Below are 19,373 nucleotides of genomic sequence, written 5' to 3'. Positions count from 1 at the left end.
TAAGTGTGAGAAACTGTATTTGTTTTGTTTTGTTTGGGGGCTGCCTTCAGGTCTTACTCCTGGCTCTTCGCTCAAAGATTACTTCTGGTGGGACTTGGGAGGCCATCAGGGGTTCTGGGATAGAACCCAAGTTGGCTATATGCAAGACAAGCCCCCTACCCACTGTACTCTCTCTCCGGTCTGAAACTGGATTTGTTTGACTTTAAATGAACTTCCTCGACATGTCCTACGAATGAGGGGACACAAATCATCCCCCTTAGTTAAATGATTCTCTCCCCTCCCTAATTCCCTGACACCAGTCTGGCTCCCCAGTTCCCTGTTACCAGGGTGGTATGTGGCCTCTCAGGAGGTTTACATATTTAGGAAATTTATTTTGCATCTTCTTCTCTTGCCAATGCCAGACAGATATTGCTGCGGTTGGGTGCTGGAGGTCTCTCTGTGATTCCTTTCAGTCCTCAAGCCTAACTTTGCGGGTGGGGCCACTTGGGGTTCTGAGGGCTCAACCCAACTTGGTCTCTGCTGATTATTTTTACCCTTTGTACTGAAAATCTGCAAACAAAAAAACAGGTGTTAGAATTCAGTCTCAACTGTTTCCACAGCTGCTCAAGCGAAGACAGATCTCTGGGGGGACCGCAGACAGGGCAGTCTGGGGCGAAACCAGGTTTTCTCCCAGAGCCCACTGAGAAATTCTAATTGGCCATTGGGATTGATCCCCGCCCCCCCCCCCCCCCCAGCCCCCGCTCCATGACCAGAAATCTGGTTATAGAAAGTTCTGGAATAAAGATGAAAGATGAAGTCAGTGGGGTTCATGCTAGGGCCGGTTCACGGCCAGCCTTTAGACTCCACAGCCCTGCTCCCCAAACTCCTGTAACTAGAAGCCCTTCTCTGCAAGCCACACCCCTCCCCAGGCCCTGCCTTCTCAGTCTCCCTCTTTCCCTCTTAATCACCCTAGGGAAAGGGGCCCATAAGAAGTCCAGTGAATGAGGAGAGGAAACAGGAGCCTGAACTTGTGTTCAAAGCTAAGCCCAGAGAAGAATAAAAAAAAAAATTTAAAAACAAAAACAAACAAACAAAAAAAAGAAAAAAACTGAGTAGAGGTGGGGCGGGGGAAGGAGAGAAAAAGCACCAATATACTTAAGACACCTCAGGGACAAACTACTAAATAACCTGATGAAATGCTGTTTCTTCATATGCTGTAAAGAGATGTGTAAGCCCAAAGAACATGCAATCTTATAAAGATCATGATGACTTTTTTTTGGGGGGGGGTCATAACCGGCGATGCTCAGGGGTTACTCCTGGCTCATGCACTCAGGAATTACTCCTGGCAGTGCTTGGGGGACTATATGGGATGCTGGGAATCGAACCTGGGTCGGCCATGTTGGCTGTGTGTAAGGCAAACGCCCTACCCACTGTGCTATTGCTCCAGCCCCGATCATGATGACTTTTAAGTCAGATGTGGGAGACACCAATTTTACAAATGATATTTTTAGGTACAAAAGTATACTTTCTCACTTTATTTATTTATTTATTTATTTGGTTTTTTGGAGGTCACACTTGGCTGTTCTCAGGCTATACTCTTGGCTTAAGGAACAATTCTTGGCGGGGCTCAGTGGACCATTTGGGGGGATTGAACCCAGGTCAGTCAAGTGCAAGGCAAGTGCCCTACTGTACTATCACCCTAGCCTCTACATTCTTATTGTAGAGAATTTATAAAAGCTATAACAGGATAAGAAAAATTCTCATAGTCATTTAAGAGGTTGGTGCTTTCAATTAATTTAATTACACAGTCTTGTCCCTGTCTAGCCCTGTTTCCTTCCCCCTTTAAAAAATATTGTTGAGGTAACCCTGGTTTGCTAGAGTAGAAAGTGTGCTGTGTTCTAGGGAACAATGAATGTCTCTAACACTAGTCCACTGCTGCCTGGCCAACATCTCCCCACCCCAGCCCATTGGGACCCTGTACCCCATAGCCAGCTGCCTCCTTCCCTTTGGCAATTTCAGCCTGTGATCAGAGTCTGACGCCTTATTTTCCTTGGGCATTGCTCTGAGACCTGTTTCTGTGGGAAGGTTATGAATCTCTTGACCACAAGTCTTGCCTTGTGACTGCGTCTGACCCGTTAAGTGTGAGCAGGAGTGGCAGGTGCTGTCTCAGAGCAGAAGTTCGTTTTTTAGAGCCTTTGTGTGGCTCTCTCATCCTTTTTTCCTCCATCATGAGTCTGATACACTTCCAAGGGCTGTTCTGACATCCCGAGTCTTAGAAAAGAGCCCAGGGCATGCATGTAGCATGAGACATGATCATCTATGTGGTAACCTTGATATCTGCAGGTTGGTTGGTTTGGGGGCCACCCAGGGAAGTTCTCAGGGACTATTTCTGACTCTGTGCTCAAGAGTGACCCCTGGTAGTAATCAGGAGACCATATGTGGTTCTGGGGATTCATATCAGGGTGAGCTGGATGCAAAAAAAAAATTAAAAAGCCTAAATTTCTATACAATCTCTCTGCCCTGCAAGTTTTTGTTTGGTTGGGGTTTGTTTGTTTATTTATTTATTTGTTTGTTTTTATTGCAGTGTAATCTGTCCTAAGATGCCTGGTACATAGAGATAATAACTATTTTGGTGTATATCATTCTGCCATGTTTCTATGATCTATTTTTTCTTTATAAGAATAGGATCAGAGAGCAGGAGAGACAGAGCACAGACCACATCACATTCTCTGCACACGGGAGATCTTGGTTCAGTCCCCATGCACTGCTGGATGTGGTCAGAAAGAAAAGAAAAAAATAGGATCAAAACCTATGTCAGATATTTTAAAGTACTTTCCCCGTGATATCTACAAATATTTTACTATTTATTCATTTTTTTTTAATTTGCTTTGTGGGGGGGTCACTCCCAACTGTTCTCAGAGCTTACTCTTGGTTCTGTGTTCAGGGATCACTCCTGGCAGTGCTCGGGGAACCATCTGAAATATTAGGAATCAAGCCCAGGTCAGCCACAAATACCCTACTTGCTAGGCCATCTCTCCTCCACAGCATGCACTTCTAATTTAGTAATCTTTTTTTAAATCAACCCCCCACACCCACCCCGCTTCCTTCGTTATTGTTAATGGCTAGTCTCAGGTACTCCCACACTTTTTAAAGGTAGTACTGGTAGGACATCACCCGTCAGGCTGCAGTGCTCAAACACTCCTTCCTGCTGCTCGCTGAGCTTGGCACACGGGTTTGTGTGCTGGTTCCTGTGCTCCCTGGCACTTGCTCTCTTCTTTGAGCCACACAAGCGATGATTGCCATGTTCTGCAGGGGCGCTGTGGCTCCCACACAGTGCCCTCCAGAGGTCACACCATCCAGGCTGTGGTGCTCCAAGTTCTTTTAGTTCCGGGGAGCTTCGGGGTGGGGAGGGGGGGGTTGCACCTCCTGTTGTGGCCCTTAAAGGACCAAACATGATGGCCTTTCAGTATCTATATTGCAAACCATAATGCCCAAAAGTGGAGAGAGAGTATGGGGGAAATTGTCTGCAATGAAGGCAGGCAGGGGGAGGGTTGGATTGGGATGGTGGATACTCGGGACATTGGTGGTGGAAAATGCACTGATGGAGGGATTGGTGTTTGATCACTGTATGACTAAAGCTCAAACATAAAAGTTTTTTTTTTTAATTTTTATTAGTGAAACACCATGAGGTACAGTTGTAGACTTGCCAGTTTTTGTGCTTGGGTTTCAGTTATACAATGATCGAGAACCCATCCCTCCACCAGTGCTCATTCTCCACTACCACTGATCCCAATATCCCTCCTCCCCCTACCCCCATCCCACCCTGCCTCTGTGGCAGGGCTTTCCCTTTTGTTCTCTCTCTCCTTTTGGTTGCTGAGGTTTGCAAAAGAGGCATTGAGTGGCAGTTATGTTCGGTCTATAGTCTACTTTCAACATGCATCTCCCATCCTGGGTGGATCCTCCCAACACTCTTTATTTGGTGCTCCCTTCTCTATCTGAGCTACCTTTACCCCCAGCATGTATGGCTGGTCTCCAAGCCATGGAGTGAACCTCCTGGTACTTATCTGGACTGTTCTTGGGTGTTAGTCTCCTATTTTGTTACTTTAAAACATGAAAGCTTTGTAACTGTGTCTCATGGTGGTACAATTAAAAAATAAAGCTTGCTGTGCCTGGAACTGAAGAAGGCAGGGCTGAGAAGCTGCAGACGCAGCAGAGCTGCTGAGATGGTGACCCTGGGAGCTTGGGCTCAGGGAACGGAGCTCAGGCATGCAATGCAGGAGCTCTGAGCTAGGGGTCTCCAACCACTGTTCCATGGACTGCTGTGGCTCGCAGAGGCAGAAAGGCTGAAAACCACGGTCTCTTGCCTCGTTTCTAACTGCCTAATCGTGGACCAATATGCAGGACAGGTGCTGGTCCACAGGAGTGAAAAGGTTGAAGAACTCTGTTCTATGTCCTGGGCCCAGTGTTTATTTCTAAAAAAGAGCCCTGTCATCATGCCATTAACTTAACTCGAATTAATCACTGCTTTCCATGACCAAATCTTAATCATCGCTAAGTGTTCTCTGACTTTTGAGGCTCCTTTGCGTAAATCAGGGATCCAAATAAGGCGCTTCCTTCACAGTATGGAACTGCCTCCTACGACTCTCCGACTCAGCTCTTCCTTCCCTCTCCCCTCTTGCCCCTTGTGATGTATTTGTTGAAAACACTAAACTGGTTCCTTTAGAGTGTTTCCCACAGTCTGGTGGTGGCTGATTACATTCCCATCGCATCAGTTTTGTTCCTCTTTTCCTCTAGCTCCTGTTATTTGCTTATGAAATCTAGGGATTCAAATTTTGTGAAGAGATTTTTACGTTTATTTTGTTCCCTTCATTGTTTTGTTGGGAGGTATGGGTCACACCTGTCTATACTCAGGTCTGACTCTTGGCTCTGTGCTCAGGGATCACTCCTGGCGGTGCTCAGGGGACACATGTGGTGCCAGGGACCAAAATTAGTCAGCAGCATGCAAGACAAGTGCCTTACCGCTGTACTATTTATCTGGCCCTGGGAATGAGGATCTCTTTTATTGGGGTTGGGGTGAGTATGAGGTCCACACTTGATGGTGCTCAGGGCTTACCCCTCATTCTATTTTCAGATGTGGGGGGGGGCAAGGGAGCATTTGTGATGCTGGGGATTGAGCCTGGGTCAGTCACATGCAAAGCCTTAGCCCCTGTACTTTCTGGCCTCATGAGCAGAATTTTTGAAAGCTCTACACACAGTGAACATCATCCATGCTGTTTATATTTTTCTAGTGTGTTTTAGTCGCAACTCCAAATCTGGAAGATATACTACCATTTTCCATGGATTTAGTTAGTCTTCTATTGCTGGACCTGCAGCTCATTTGTAACTTTTTCGTTTTCAGTTTTGAGCCACTCCTGACTGTGCTCAGGGCTTATTCTTGCCTCTGCGGTCAGGGGTGCTGGGACCATCCCTGGCAGATTTGGAGCCGGGATGAACCTGGGTGGGCAGCATGCAAGGATGAGTGGTGCCCTACTTGCTGTTCTATCACTCTGGCCCCTCGTTTCTAATCTTACTCCAAACACGACCCACAGTGATGGACCTCATCTTGGACTAACCATTTTTCTGGCGGCTCTTCTGCTCCCTCAGTTCCTGCGCATGGTGGAAGCCTGTGCCAGCTTCCTCACGGACGCCTTGAACCCAGAAAACTGCGTGGGCATACTGAGGCTGGCGGACACCCACTCCCTGGACAGCCTGAAGAAGCAGGTTCAAAGTTACATTATCCAAAACTTCGTGCAGATCGTGAGCTCCGAGGACTTTCTGGAGCTGCCCGTGGACACGCTGCACCACATCCTGAAGAGCGACGACCTGTACGTGACGGAGGAGGCGCAGGTGTTCGAGACGGTGATGCGCTGGGTCCGCCACCGGCCTGCCGAGCGGCTCTGCCTGCTGCCCTTCATCCTGGAAAACGTGCGCCTGCCGCTGCTCGACCCCTGGTACTTCGTGGAGACCGTGGAGGCGGAGCCCCTGATCAGGCAGTGCCCTGAGGTCTTCCCGCTGCTCCAGGAGGCCAGGATGTACCACCTTTCTGGCAATGAGGTGAGTAGGACCCCCAGGGTGGTACTCTGAGGGGAGCCGCGCGGTGGAGAGTACGCGCGCGGGTTTGCGGATCCTCAGCGCCTCCAGAAGTCTGGGTGCTGTTTGGGTCAGGCAGTTCGCAAAACCCTGGCTCCCTGATCTGGAAGACCCCAGTGATGCCGCGTGTTAGACGTTTCTGGAGGAGCAGTGGGACCACCCAGCCCCGCGCCCGGCACAGCCCTTCCCTACCCAGTTACACAAAGGTGGGAGGTCTGGCCTGGTGGTCACTTTTCTGATGCTGTTGCATAGACTCAGTTTGCCAGAAAGCCTGGACTCCCCGGGTATTTCTCGGGCTTACTTTGGTCCAAACTCTTCTTCTTTCGGTTCTGAGTTTCTGAAAGAGCTTTATAACTTATCTTCTGCCTGCAGCCTGGCCTCCTTCCAATTCCCGGGTGGATAGCCTAAAACTCAAGCCCAATCATCCTACTGCCTCGGTAACCCTCTTCGTTGACTCCACTCTGCGTTTTGTTGTTGTTGTTTGTTTGGGGGCACACCAAGTGGGGCTACTCTGGTTTCTGTGCTCAGGAATTGCTGCTGGCGGTGCTGAGGGAATCATATGCAGGGCTGGGGATTGAACCTGGGTCATCACCCCCAAGCCTACCAGGAGTGGTTCCTCGAGCACAAAGCCAGGAGTAACCCTTGGACATAGCTGGGCGTGGCCCCAAAACAAACATAAGCAAACAAACACCATTTTGCAGCTGGGAAACGGAAACAGCCAGCCCCAATGGTCTCCCAGTTGGAGTCTCCTTGTCTCTTGGTTCCCAGAAAATTCCCTGAAACTCACTTCTTGAAGGGTCTGGGCTTATTCCTGATAATGGGAGTGCAAGATAGAGGCTACTGTGTCAGCTCACTTCCTTCTTTAATTTTCCTTAACTTTTCTTTCCCTGTTAGTGATGGGCTGGAGTGATAGCACAGCGGGTAGGGCATTTGCCTTGCACACAGTTGATCCGGGTTTAATTCCTCTGCCCCTCTCGGAGAGCCCGACAAGCTACTGAGAGTATCTCGCCTGCACGGCAAAGCCTGGCAAGCTACCCCTGATGTATTCGATATGTCAAAAACAGTAACAGCAAGTCTCACAATTCGTTGTGAGGTTTTACTGGTGCCCGCTCGAGCAAAGCGATGAACAACGGGAGGACAGTGCTACAGTGCTTTGTTTCCCAAATGCAACTCCTGGTCCTTTATTCTCTCTCACCTCAACCTTGTCTGTTAAGCTTAAGGAAGTAACAAAGTAGGATATTTTAGGATCATAAATATCATGTCAATTCACTGCATTTAATTTAGGAGTGGTAGCTAGTACCTTCCTTGGAAAAACAGTTCTTGGGAGCAGAGAAAGCTGCCCCTTTATTTCATTGCCTCCTAATTTTCTAGGTTCCAGCCGAATACTAACAATATGTGCTCTGTGACCATAAAGGGGTGAGGTCTTGCTCCTGAGGATGGCCTTGTTGAAGAAATAGAAAAGTTCCTTTTTGTTTCCCCTCTAGGCATGCCAAACAATCAGTAGCCTGTCAGTGGAACTGTCCTCTATTTTTAACAATCTGAAAATAAACTAAGCTGATTGCTGTATGCCAGGAGCTGGCAAACATCTTCAGGTTTGTGAATCTTGTGCCTCTCTGGCTGCAGATTGGCATATGTCAGCCTTTGGGGTAAATATTTTGTCTAATAAGGCTGATCTTGCAATTTGGTAATAGGACTACCATTTATCAGTTCTGTAGTATGGAGTTACAAAACAGGTCCCAAGATGCAGCCAACGCCATCCACTGATAGATACATGTTATCTATTGCTGTGTAACAAGCCATCCACATACTGCAAAAACAGCAAACTTTGTGGCCAGTGATGTGTCAAGGTGTGTGCTTTCCAAGTATGAGCCCCTGCATTTTAAAGAGGCACCTGATTCCCATCAAAATACTCTAAAATAGCAAACCTTTATCCTTTCAGAGGCAATGGGATTCTAGAAACTCTTTAGCTGAGTGGTTCAAGGTCTCTCTGGCAGCTGTGCTCAGGTTGATTAGGGTTACAGCTGACTCAGTGGGACAGTAGAATCTGTTCCCAGACTCACAGGACTGCCAGAAGGTCTCAGTTTTTTATTGGCTGATGGCTCCTGTTTCAGTTTCTCGCTATGGGGCACTATCCAGAACAGCTGCCGTTCCTCTGAGCAAATGATGCATGGGAAAGTGAGCAAGTCATCAGGGCAGCAACAACAGTGCCTTTTATGAACAGCTTCAAAAATGACTTGCCACTGCTGCTGGATTCTGTTTTGATAGGCTGACTCCGGAGCAATGTGGAGGGAACAGAGTAAGATGCAAATACCCAAAGGTGGGGATCAAGGTGGGGCTATAGTCGAAGCTTCTTACCGGAATGAGCTACACCAGAGGCCCCAGGCTTGTTTACCTACTGTCCCCTTTTCTTTTCCTTTTTTTTAAATTTATTTTTTATTAGTGAATTACTGTGAGGTACTGTTACATACTTACAAATTTTCGTGTTTGCATTTCAGTCATACAATGATCAGGTACCCATCCCTCCACCAGTGCCCATTCTCCACCACCAATGTGCCCATATCCCTCCCACCCACCACCCACCCCAATAGAACAAAATCTACCGGTGTTGGCACGGATGTGGGGAGAAAGGGACCCTCCTACAGTGCTGGTGGGAATGCCGACTGGTTCAGCCCTTTTGGAAAACAGTATAGACGCTTCTCAAAAAACTAGAAGTTGAGCTCCCATTTGACCCAGCAATACCACTTCTGGGAACATATCCCAGAGAGGCAAAAAGTACAGTAGAAATGACATCTGCAAAAAAAAAAAAAGGCATCTGCACTTGTATGTTCATCACTGCACTGTTTACAGAAGCCACTCAGCATCTCCCTGAACAATCAATCTACTTTTTTGTTTGCTTTTTGTGTCACAGAGTGCTCAGGGTTTACTCCTGGCTCTGTGCTAAGGGGTCATTTCTGGCAGTGCTCAGGGGACCATATATGTGCCAGGGATCAAGCCCAGGTCAGCCGTGTGCAAGGCAAGCACCCTACCCACTGTACTATCTCTCCAGCTCTAAGAAATTCTTTATTATTCTTTATTTAGCTCATTTTAACTGTAGTACTGTAATTTACAATACTGTTAATTATGGTTTCACATGTACATAATTCCAGATAGAGGCCCTAAAAACGCCTGAGGCCACACCTCCCCCCTCCCCCCCAAACATTCAACACTTCTCTGGGGGCAGCATTACTCACTTTGGGAAACAATGAGACTGTGAAGAATATCTGTGTGAGGTTCTGCTTTTCCTATCTTGCTCACTCATTCATTCACTCATCCACTCATCCCACCAATGTTTCTAGAAACCCATTTTGCTCCAGGTACTGCTCTTGGTGGGCTAGAGCGGTAGCACAGTGGGTAGGGCGTTTGCCTTGCATGCAGCCGACCTGGGTTCGATTCCTCCTCCCCTCTCGGAGAGCTTGGCAAGCTACCAAAAGTATCTCACCCGCACAGCAAAGCCTGGCAAGCTACCCGTGATGTATTTGATATGCCAAAAACAGTAACAACAAGTCTCACAATTTGTTGTGATATGTTACTGGTATCTGCTCAAGCAAATCAATGAACAACAGGAGGACAGTGCAGTGCTCCTGCTCTTGGTGCTGAGAATCCCTATCAGGGACTTTAGAGTAAAGTACATATGAAAGATGTATGGGGAAATTTAACATGAAGGGAACACGTGTGGAAAGCTAAGAATGACTTCCTAGAGAAAAGGGTAGAATGACATTGCAAATAAGCCCAGATGATTTATAGCGTAAGTGGGTGGGGAGGAGTATGGGGAATGACAGACAGTGTGGGGGAGCCATAGAGTGGGCAGGAGTGTGGAGACTCTGCTTCCAGGAGCGGAACCTTCCAGAAGGGATCCAGTCCCCCAGATCTAGAATGAGATGAGTAGTCCAGTCTCCCCCAGCTGCAGTGAGCTAGGGACACTTTGTAAAACAGGGGCGCAGATGAAACCACTCTCGAATTGGCAATGAGGATTCCAGGAGAAGCAGCTTGGGGAGGCCAGTGCAGCCTCCATCCCTCATTCCTCCATGGTAGAGACCAGATTGGCCCTACAGGTTCTGCTGCAGTTGTGCAAAGGGAGGCATCGGCACGGGAGCCGAGGCTGGTCGCTGGAGAGAGAACATCACGAGCTGGTGAAGTTGTCCTTTGCTGCTGACTCACTTCTCACAGCCTGCCCCTCTAGCGTGAGCTTCTCGATGCCCCTGTATTCCCAAGACCCGTGATCCCAGCAGCCAGCCTCTGCACTGTCAGGCCTCCGGTTTAGCATCTTTCTCCTCAGATCATCCCTCCTTCCAACGGCTCCCTCAGAGAAACCTGCTCAGGCTTGACGGCTGCAGTCCACTCTCACAGACAAGCCTTGAGCTGGCCAATTCTGAACTTGGCACAAAGAAAGTCTTTGATGGAAAAGCGTAGGTTGGCTGCTGGCTGGTTCAATGACTTCTGACCCCTGATTGGATCTCCACTTGAAGGTGTAGTCTTTGTCCCTGCATGCTGCTTGACAGCCTCTGTGGACACTCCCAGAGACCCATTGTGGAGGGAAGCCCAACTTTGTGTGAGAAAGGGTTGCTATCCACTCTCAGGACTTGTCTTCCAGAACAAGTCTCGTAATGAGCAGAGTCAGGAGATCATCTAGAAATTGACAGCAAGGGGTAGGTGGCCAGAATTGAAATTCCAGGATTTAGGACTTTAGGTAGGGAGGGGGAGGAAGTAGTTTTAATAATAAAAAATCCTGCATATATTTCCCTCTTTTTTTTTAGATTTTTATTAGTGAAACACCATGAGGTACAGTTGTAGATTTACAAATTTTTGTGCTTGGGTTTCAGTTATACAATGATCAAATACCCATCCCTCCACAGTGCCCATTCTCCACCACCAATGATCCCAGTATCCCTCCCACCCCCCGTCCCCCCAACCCACCCTGCCTCTGTGGCAGGGAACTCCCTTTTGTTCTCTCTCTCCTTTTGGGTGCTGTGGTTTGCAAAAGAGGCATTGAGTGTCAATCATGTTCAGTCTAGAGTCTACTCTCAGCACGCATCTCCCATCCTGGGAGGATCCTCCCAACACCCTTTATTTGGTCCTCCCTTCTCTATCTGAGCTGCCTTGTCCCCTAGTGTGTGCAGCTGGCCTTGGTACTACATGGGAAGTATCATGCTAAGCGAAATGAGTCAGAAAGAAAGGGACAGACATAGAAAGACTGCATTCATCTGGGGAACATAAAGTAACAAAATAGGAGACTAACACCCAAGAATAGCCGAGAGAAGTATCTTTTCCCTTTTGAGGCAGGGGGAGGGTGGGCTATTTCTGGCTCTGAGCTCAGTGGTGACTCCTGGTGCTACTGGGGAACCATATGTGATGTGGTGAATTGAGCCAGAGTCCACCACATGCAAGGTAAAATACCTTATCCACTGTGTTATGTCTCTGCCTAAGACATGGATTTCTTAAAAAGCAGCTGAAGCAGGAGCAAAGACGGTAGGCCAGAGGCTAGTGTATGTGCTTCGCACACAGGAGGCCAGAGTTTAAGCCCCAGTTCTGCTTGGCATCCTGAGCACCAGGCTGGGAATGACTCTGAGCAATGCCAAGTGTGGGGACCCTCCCCCCTCAAAAGGCAGCCAAGTGACAGCAGATCATCTTTATTAATACCTGTTAGGCACCAGGTCCTGGGCCACGCCCATTAATAGACGAAGACCAGGTCTTTCATTCCTCACAAGAAACCCAGGAGGTAGTCGCCACCTTTAAATCCCATGTTGCAGAGACATTGGGCACAGTGGAAGGAAAGAATGGGCCTTGGTCTTCCAGGGCCCGGGCTGCAGTCGAGTGCAGCACCCTGAACCACAGACCCTTCCTCTAATTTTCCAGATCATCTCGGAACGCACCAAGCCCAGGATGCACGAGTTCCAGTCTGAGGTGTTCATGATCATTGGCGGCTGCACGAGGGATGAACGGTTTGTGGCCGAGGTCACCTGCTTGGACCCACTAAGACGCAGCCGCCTGGAGGTGGCCAAGCTTCCCATGACGGAGCACGAGCTGGAGAGTGAGAATAAGAAGTGGGTGGAGTTTGCATGTGTAACGTTAAAAAATGAGGTCTACATCTCAGGTAAGCAGGAGTCACCTGGCCACCAAGCCCCATCCCCACCACCCACCCCCAGTCCAGCAAACCAGGGCCTTATCTCAGAGACTCATGACCACTGAATGAACACTGTGAACGGTATCGGGTCAGTCTTTCATAGGAGGGGAAGAAGGAAGGATTAAAATCAATTGGGTGTCTGCCACAGGCGTTGGGACACTTAGTCAAGCACCAGGAATTCAGTAAGGGATAAGATCTTTTCAAGGGCCAGAGATGTGGTATAGTGATAAATAACATGCCTCACATGTATGGGACCTGAGCTCAATTCATGGCAGTGCAAAAGAGAAAGGCGGAAAAGGACAGAGAGATCTCAATAGTCTAAGCACAGATGTTGCATATGAGAGGCCTCAGGTTCTATCCCTGGTGCTATATGGTCCTGAGCACTGCCAGGAGCAATCTCAGAGCACCCGTCTGGAACTAGCTCCCAGCAGCACTGGGTGTGGTAAAGGAAGGAAGAAGGAAGGAAGAAAGGAAGGAGGGAGGGAGGGAAGGAAAATTTGCACCAAAATTAATGTTTCCCTAAAATTTATTAAGTCATAATTTTAGACAATCCAGTGGCACCTAGTTTTTAAAATTTACTTCTAAACAGTTTGCTAATTATTTACAATGACTCTATGCCTGTCTCCCATTTAATCTTTTAATTTCCTTGAGACAACACTACATTCCCTTGAGCTGTGCTGGGTCACAGTGAATGCTCAAGAAATAGCTATTAAATGATGTTATTCCCCTCATCTTTAAGGTGTAGTAGAAGAATTTATACTTGGATTCCATTGAATAATTGCCTTGCACCTCAATGCTAGAAGGCAGGTGATCTTTCAGCTCCAGGTGATCAATGAGGAACAGTGAGGGGCTAGAGTAACAGTGTAGGGGATAGGACATTGGTCTTGGAAACAGCCAACCCAGATTTGAACCCCAGCAATCCGTATGGTCCCCTGAACCCTGCGAGGAGTAATTCCTAAGTACAGAGCCAAAAGTAAGTCCTGAGCACCACTAGGTGTTGCCCCCAAACCAACAAAAATAAATAAATAAGGACAAGTGAGATTCCTCAAGATTCTAGAATGTACCGGTGCTCCCACACAGTTGATGTCAGGCAGGAAACAACTCAAACATTCAGATCTGCATATTTTTTGGAAAGCTTATAATTATTTTATAACTTTTGACACTACCTCCATCAGTTCAATCTCACAGTATTTTGAACGTTATAAAAAAGACCTCTATAGGTCCACAGTGAAAAAAAAATAACTCTGTGCACAAAAAACTTCTTGGAAAAGGGAGAACTTCAGTAACCCTGAGGTCAGAGAGAACCAGACTGAGCCATCATTTTTCTGTCTCAGGTTGTAAAACAAAAGAAAACACACTTGCTCCTCCTCATCTCTGCTGAGAGAGAGATGTAGGACAAGCCTCTGAGGGTAGCACCAATTAAAGTTCAGGGTGTATGTGCTCTTGACTGAGGTGCTTAGTCTTGCCCTCTGGGTTTTGTCCTATCCTGTGCACTTTTCCCGGACAAGGCCAGCATCAGTGAAATCAAGGCTACCCCAGTACTCATGGTCTAAGGAGTTCGGCCCACTTAGTGGAACTTGGGGAAATGGAAACACAAAACAATGGAAATTAATTGACTTAATTCCACTCCCCACCAACATTAGTTCTCCTTTGTCTTGGCCTAACAGGATTATGCATTTTCTGTTTCTTTAAAGACTTGCCATGAAAAATATTTACCAGATCACTTTCACATGGAGTACTGTGAGCATTTCATTCTTTTGTTGTTGTGATTACTGTATTGCCTATGCCTGGTAGTTTTCAGGGTTTACTTCTGGCTCTGCACTCAGAGATCACTCCTGGAGGTGCTCGGGGCACCATATGAGGTGCTGGAAACTGAACCAAGGTCGTCTGTGTGCGTGGCAAACTCCCATTGTACTATCATTGTCATCAACTTCCATTATACTATCACTATCACAACCCCCCCCCCAATGTACTATCACTATCACAAACCCTCCTATAATATGACTATCACAAACCCCTGTAATATGACCATCACAAACCCTCATTGTACTGTCACCATCACAAACTCCCACTGTGTTATCACTATCACAAACCTCATTATACTATCATGCTCCAGCCCAGGATCTCATTCTTTTAGAACAAAAAAAATACTTTGAAATAGGACCAAATCCACTTAAAATGTTATAAAGATCAAATATAAGCTTTCTTGGGACATCTTGGTATACGGTTTTATTTTTGTTTAAGTCAGTACACAAATAGACCTTGAACTGCTTTTGAATTTGCCAGCAGGCAACATCCTGCTGTCCCTGTCCGGGATGGTTCCACCTTACCTGTGTCCCCAACACCAGGTGCACAGACACCCATTCACCCATGTTACTTCATCTGTCAGGGTGCACTTGGGTGCCACCTCCATAAAGCCACCTCTCCTCTGGCCTCTCATAGTGCAGAAGTGACAGTAATACAGCTCATGACTCAGTCATCTAACATTGCCTCTCCCTGGACCCCTGTGCTTCCTTGTCTCTCAATCCAGACCCCAGGGGTCGGTGGGATTTTATTCAACCATTCTTTCGGGGGAAGGCTCTCACACTCATGGGCCTCGGACATATTTCTGACTCCACAGGCAGTTTATTACATGTTTTGCATCCCTCCTAGGTGGCAAAGAAACACAGCACGATGTTTGGAAGTATAATTCTTCTATCAACAAGTGGATTCAAATTGAGTACTTGAACATCGGCCGCTGGAGGCATAAAATGGTGGTGTTGGGGGGCAAGGTCTACGTGATCGGTGGTTTTGATGGTCTGCAGAGGATCAACAATGTGGAAGCCTACGACCCCTTCCACAACTGCTGGTCCGAGGTAAAGGTGGGGGTATTCTAGGCAGGGGAGGCCCAGTAGCTTCTCACTGTTAAGTTCTATCTCAGGGAGCTTCATGGCCTAAGAGGGTCATGCCAACGGGCAAGAAGCTCTTGGCAGTCCCCTTTCACATCCTAAGATTCATAGGACAGAAACACAAATCCACCTTGATTCCCTAAATCCACATGCAGGAGAGTGTTTTTCCGTGACCACCTGGGACACTTATGCCAACTTTTCTTCCTGAATAGAAATACCAAAGGCAATGCCTGATATACAGTGAGAACTTGATAAATACAGATATTTGATTTTTAGACCATCCCCTAATGTTCTAAGACACTTATTCCAGGTTTGGTGCTCAGGGTTCCATCAGGGGACCATGTGGTATTGGGGATCAAACCCAGTTCTCCAGCATCTGCCTTACAGTAAATACGTTTTGAATGAATGACTATTCATGTTTACAGAAGCATTTTTTTTCTCACACATCTCAGCCGTAGGGCGTTTGCCTTGCACGCAGCCAACATGGTCGACCCGAGTTCGATTCCTCTGCCCCTCTCGGAGAGCCCGGCAAGCTACCGAGAGTATCTCGCCTGCACGGCAGAGCCTGGCAAGCTCCCTATGACGTATTCGATATGCCAAACACAGTAACAACAAAGTCTCCAATGGAGACGTTACTGGGCCCGCTCGAGCAAATCGATGATCTGCATAGACATCAACTATTATCTATGTTAGTGGCATATTTGGGTGTGAGGGTCGAATTTGTGGGCCACACCTGGCAATGCTAGAGGGATACTCCTGGCTCTGAGCTTGGACGTCACTCCCAGGGGTGCTAAGAGACCTTGCAGTGCCAGGGAACAAACCAGGGCTGGGTATGTTCAAGATAACTTTCACCCCGTTCTATCTCTCCAGCCCCTTCACCAGTGGTTTGTCGCCACTGTCCTTGGATAGGTGCCCATTCAGAGACATAAGAAATCCTGAGAACCACTAGTCTGTGCCCTGCCTTTCTTGGGAGCTGGACTCTCGAAGGAACAGGCTGGAACGATCTCCTGTCTTAGGCCTGAGCAATGACAGGACTACGTGCTTTGAGTCTGTGTGTGTCCCAAGGGAAGTGAAGCCAAAGACCTTGTGACTTCAGGCAATAGCTCGTGTCCCCTGGTTCCTGACTGTGTCCTGTGAGCAGCTGCCAATTACTCCTAGCATTGCCAATGCAACGCTAGGAGTAATTCCTGAGTGCAGAGCCAGAGTCACACCTGAGCATTGCCGGGTGTGACCCTCCCCACAAATGTCCCCAACAAACTATGTCTGACAGTGTCTTACAGTGCTCGGTGTCTCTGCAGGCTGCTCCCCTCCTCTCCCACGTCAGTTCCTTTGCGGCCACCAGCCATAAGAAGAAGCTCTATGTGATTGGTGGAGGGCCCAATGGGAAACTGGCCACAGACAAGACTCAGTGTTATGACCCTTCCACCAATAAATGGAATCTAAAGTCGCCCATGCCAGTGGAAGCCAAATGCATCAACGCAGTGAGTTTCCGGGACCGCATCTATGTTGTCGGTGAGTGAACAAATGCTTCTCTCCCTGAGCTCCCCTGCTCCCACTGGCTGATGTGCTGGTAGATCAGATAAGGCCTGGGAACTCAGGGGTCTCTGGGAGCTGTGCATGGGGTTGACAGGGAAGAGAAGAGGGGGCTGGTTAAGACCTTGTACGCTTTACCTGTAAGTCTACAGTTAGAAGACCAACTGGGTTGACCCTGTTCCAGGATAAGAGCTAGAAGTCCCTGGCTATAAACCTTAGCAACAGGAATGGAAATGTGCACCATAAAACAAGTCCTCAGGGCTGGAGAGCTAGTCCCAGAGATAAGGTGCTTGCCTTGCATGTGGTCAAGTCCCAGTTCAACTTGCAGCACCACATATGGTCTCCTGAGCATGTCTGGGTGTGTCCTCCCCACCGAAAAGAAAAAACTTGGGGGTTGGAGCGATAGCACAATGGGTAGGGCATTTGCCCTGCACGCAGCCAACCCGGGTTCAATTCCCAGCATCCCATATGGTGTCCCCTGAGCACTGCCAGGAGTAATTCCTGAGTGCAGAGCCAGGAGTAACCCCTGTGCATCGCCAGGTGTGACCCAAAGATTAAAAAAAAAAAGAAAAGAAAAAAACCGACCACCAAGTAGTTGCTAATATTAGTTTGTGTTCCTAGCAATTTCATTTTTACCACTTGCTTTGGGGAGTCTGAAAAGTTACATTTAACCAGAAAAGAAGCCCATAGCCAGCTAAACCAAGGTTGACATGAAAATGTTAAGAATGATGGACAATCTTAATGCGTCATCAGAATAACCTCAGGAGCTCTGTACACAAATAGGGATAGCCAGCCACACTCCTGGTCCAGGAAATCAGAATGGGACAGAGGACACGGGCCAACCCTGTAAGATATGTTTAATGTGCAGATGATTTTATTTATTATGGTTTGGGAGGGTCACACCTGGAGGTGCTCAGGGCTTCCTCCTGGCTCTGTAGTCAAGAATCACTCTTAGTGGGCCTCAGGGGACCATCTGGGGTGCTGGGAATCAAATCCGGATTGGTTGCTTGCAAGGAAGGCAGGCAGGGTGTACTATTTGTCTGACCTCCCACCCCACCCCCACCGCGCTCCTCCGATGATTTTCATGTGTAGCCAGGATTCCAAATCCTGATTGAGAAGATGCAAGATTCCGTAACTAGTTCACACGGAAGAACTCACCAGAGCAGGCTTCTTGGAAGCCTAAAGGAAGACCCCAGACTTCCCTGGGTCAGGTTTTATGCATGTTCATAGTTAACCACATTTACTTTAGATTCGATCCCAAGATGAGTGTCTTGGGCTGGTGGCCCAGTTATGTGGAGTCTAGAAAGGAAGGCCACCACCTCTAGCCACCACCTTGTACTAAAGCTCCTGCCCTGTGCCTTATTGTCCATAGTCCTGCGGTCTTACAACTAGCAGGTCTTGATGCTCAGGATCAGAAAGTGACAGCGAAGGGAGGTTGAGCTAGTGAACTGACTCCATTGATGCATCAGAAGTGTCATGGGGAACGGAGAAACCAGATTGGGAAGGAAGAGGCAGGGCAGCCACAGATGTGAGCTGCAAAGTTCATTCCAGAATCCGTTAGAGGATCGAAGCGATAATCAGTGGGTGCACGTTTGCCTTGCATGCAGCTAGCCAGGGTTCGACCTCTGGTGTCTTATTTGCAGTTTGTATGTAATCCATCCATATGTAGTTCACTGCGTATGATCCCTTGAGCACCACTAGGAGTCATTCCTGTGTGCGGAGCCAGAGCCACACCTGAGCATTGTTGGATTAAAAACAACAACAACAAACTACCCCCCCCCCCCAAGAAAAAACCCCCAACAAACTAAAAACTAAGAATCCTTTAGAACCAAAGAGCGTTGGTTGCAGAATTAAAGAGGCTGGTAGAGTCTCTGGCCCTTCCTGCCTCTACTTGCCCTCTCTGTGCTCAAGGATCACTCCTGTTGATGTTCAAGAGATCATATGGCATTTCAGGGACCACCAGAGTCCGACACATACCAAGCGAGCACCTTAACTCCTTGCCTTGACGCTGTATCTCAGGTGTTCTGGAGAGCCAGCCAGCGACTGAGCTGTAGCAAGAGGATTGGCTGGGTGGGGGGCTGGGGGGGTGCGGGGGCTCTCCCAAAGCTGGGTTGCGGTGGTTGCACGGAGGTCACCCTTTGCACCGTTCTTTCCCGGCAGGCGGGGCCATGCGGGCGCTGTACGCCTACAGCCCTCGAGAGGACAGCTGGTGCCTGGTCACGCAGCTCAGCCACGAGCGCGCCAGCTGCGGCATCGCGCCCTGCAACAACCGCCTCTATATCACGGGTGGCCGCGACGAGAAGAACGAGGTCATCGCCACCGTGCTGTGCTGGGACCCCGAAACCCAAAAGCTGACGGAAGAATGTGTCCTGCCCCGGGGGGTGTCGCACCATGGCAGCGTCACCATCAGGAAGTCTTACACCCACATCCGCCGCATCGTGCCGGGGGCCGTGTCGGTCTGACTCGGACAGATGCTGTGGCAACCCCGTCTCAGTCACTCAGGTTGGAGCTTGGGGCTCCCGGTGACTCCCCAAGCTGATTGCTGACCTACCTCAGAAGGGATGACATGACTACTGGACACTAGGGACCCTGAGCCCAGGCCACTTTCTCTGCCAGAAACATCTGGATCTCCAGCCACTGCCCTTTGCCAAGACTTGGTCGTTCCCTGTTCACAGGCGAGAGGG

The 19,373-nt window shown here is 48.4% G+C and overlaps 1 protein-coding gene across 1 annotated transcript in view; it reads left to right on the top strand.

Annotated features, from left to right (window-relative positions):
* Nucleotides 1-19,151, top strand: part of KLHL6 (kelch like family member 6) — a 67,228-nt gene extending 48,077 nt beyond the window's left edge. The window contains exons 3-7 of the mRNA XM_056121977.1: nucleotides 5,623-6,072; nucleotides 12,001-12,238; nucleotides 14,921-15,123; nucleotides 16,455-16,668; nucleotides 18,850-19,151. Coding sequence (XP_055977952.1) covers nucleotides 5,623-6,072; nucleotides 12,001-12,238; nucleotides 14,921-15,123; nucleotides 16,455-16,668; nucleotides 18,850-19,151 — 1,407 coding nt within the window. The remainder of the gene's footprint in view (nucleotides 1-5,622; nucleotides 6,073-12,000; nucleotides 12,239-14,920; nucleotides 15,124-16,454; nucleotides 16,669-18,849) is intronic.
* The last annotated feature ends 222 nt before the right edge of the window (nucleotides 19,152-19,373 follow it).

Source organism: Sorex fumeus, unplaced genomic scaffold, assembly GCF_029834395.1.
Source record: "Sorex fumeus unplaced genomic scaffold, SorFum_2.1 ptg000044l, whole genome shotgun sequence".
Taxonomy (NCBI): Eukaryota; Metazoa; Chordata; class Mammalia; order Eulipotyphla; family Soricidae; genus Sorex; species Sorex fumeus.
Note: the sequence above shows the minus strand (reverse complement) of the source record. Positions and strands in the feature narration are given on the sequence as shown.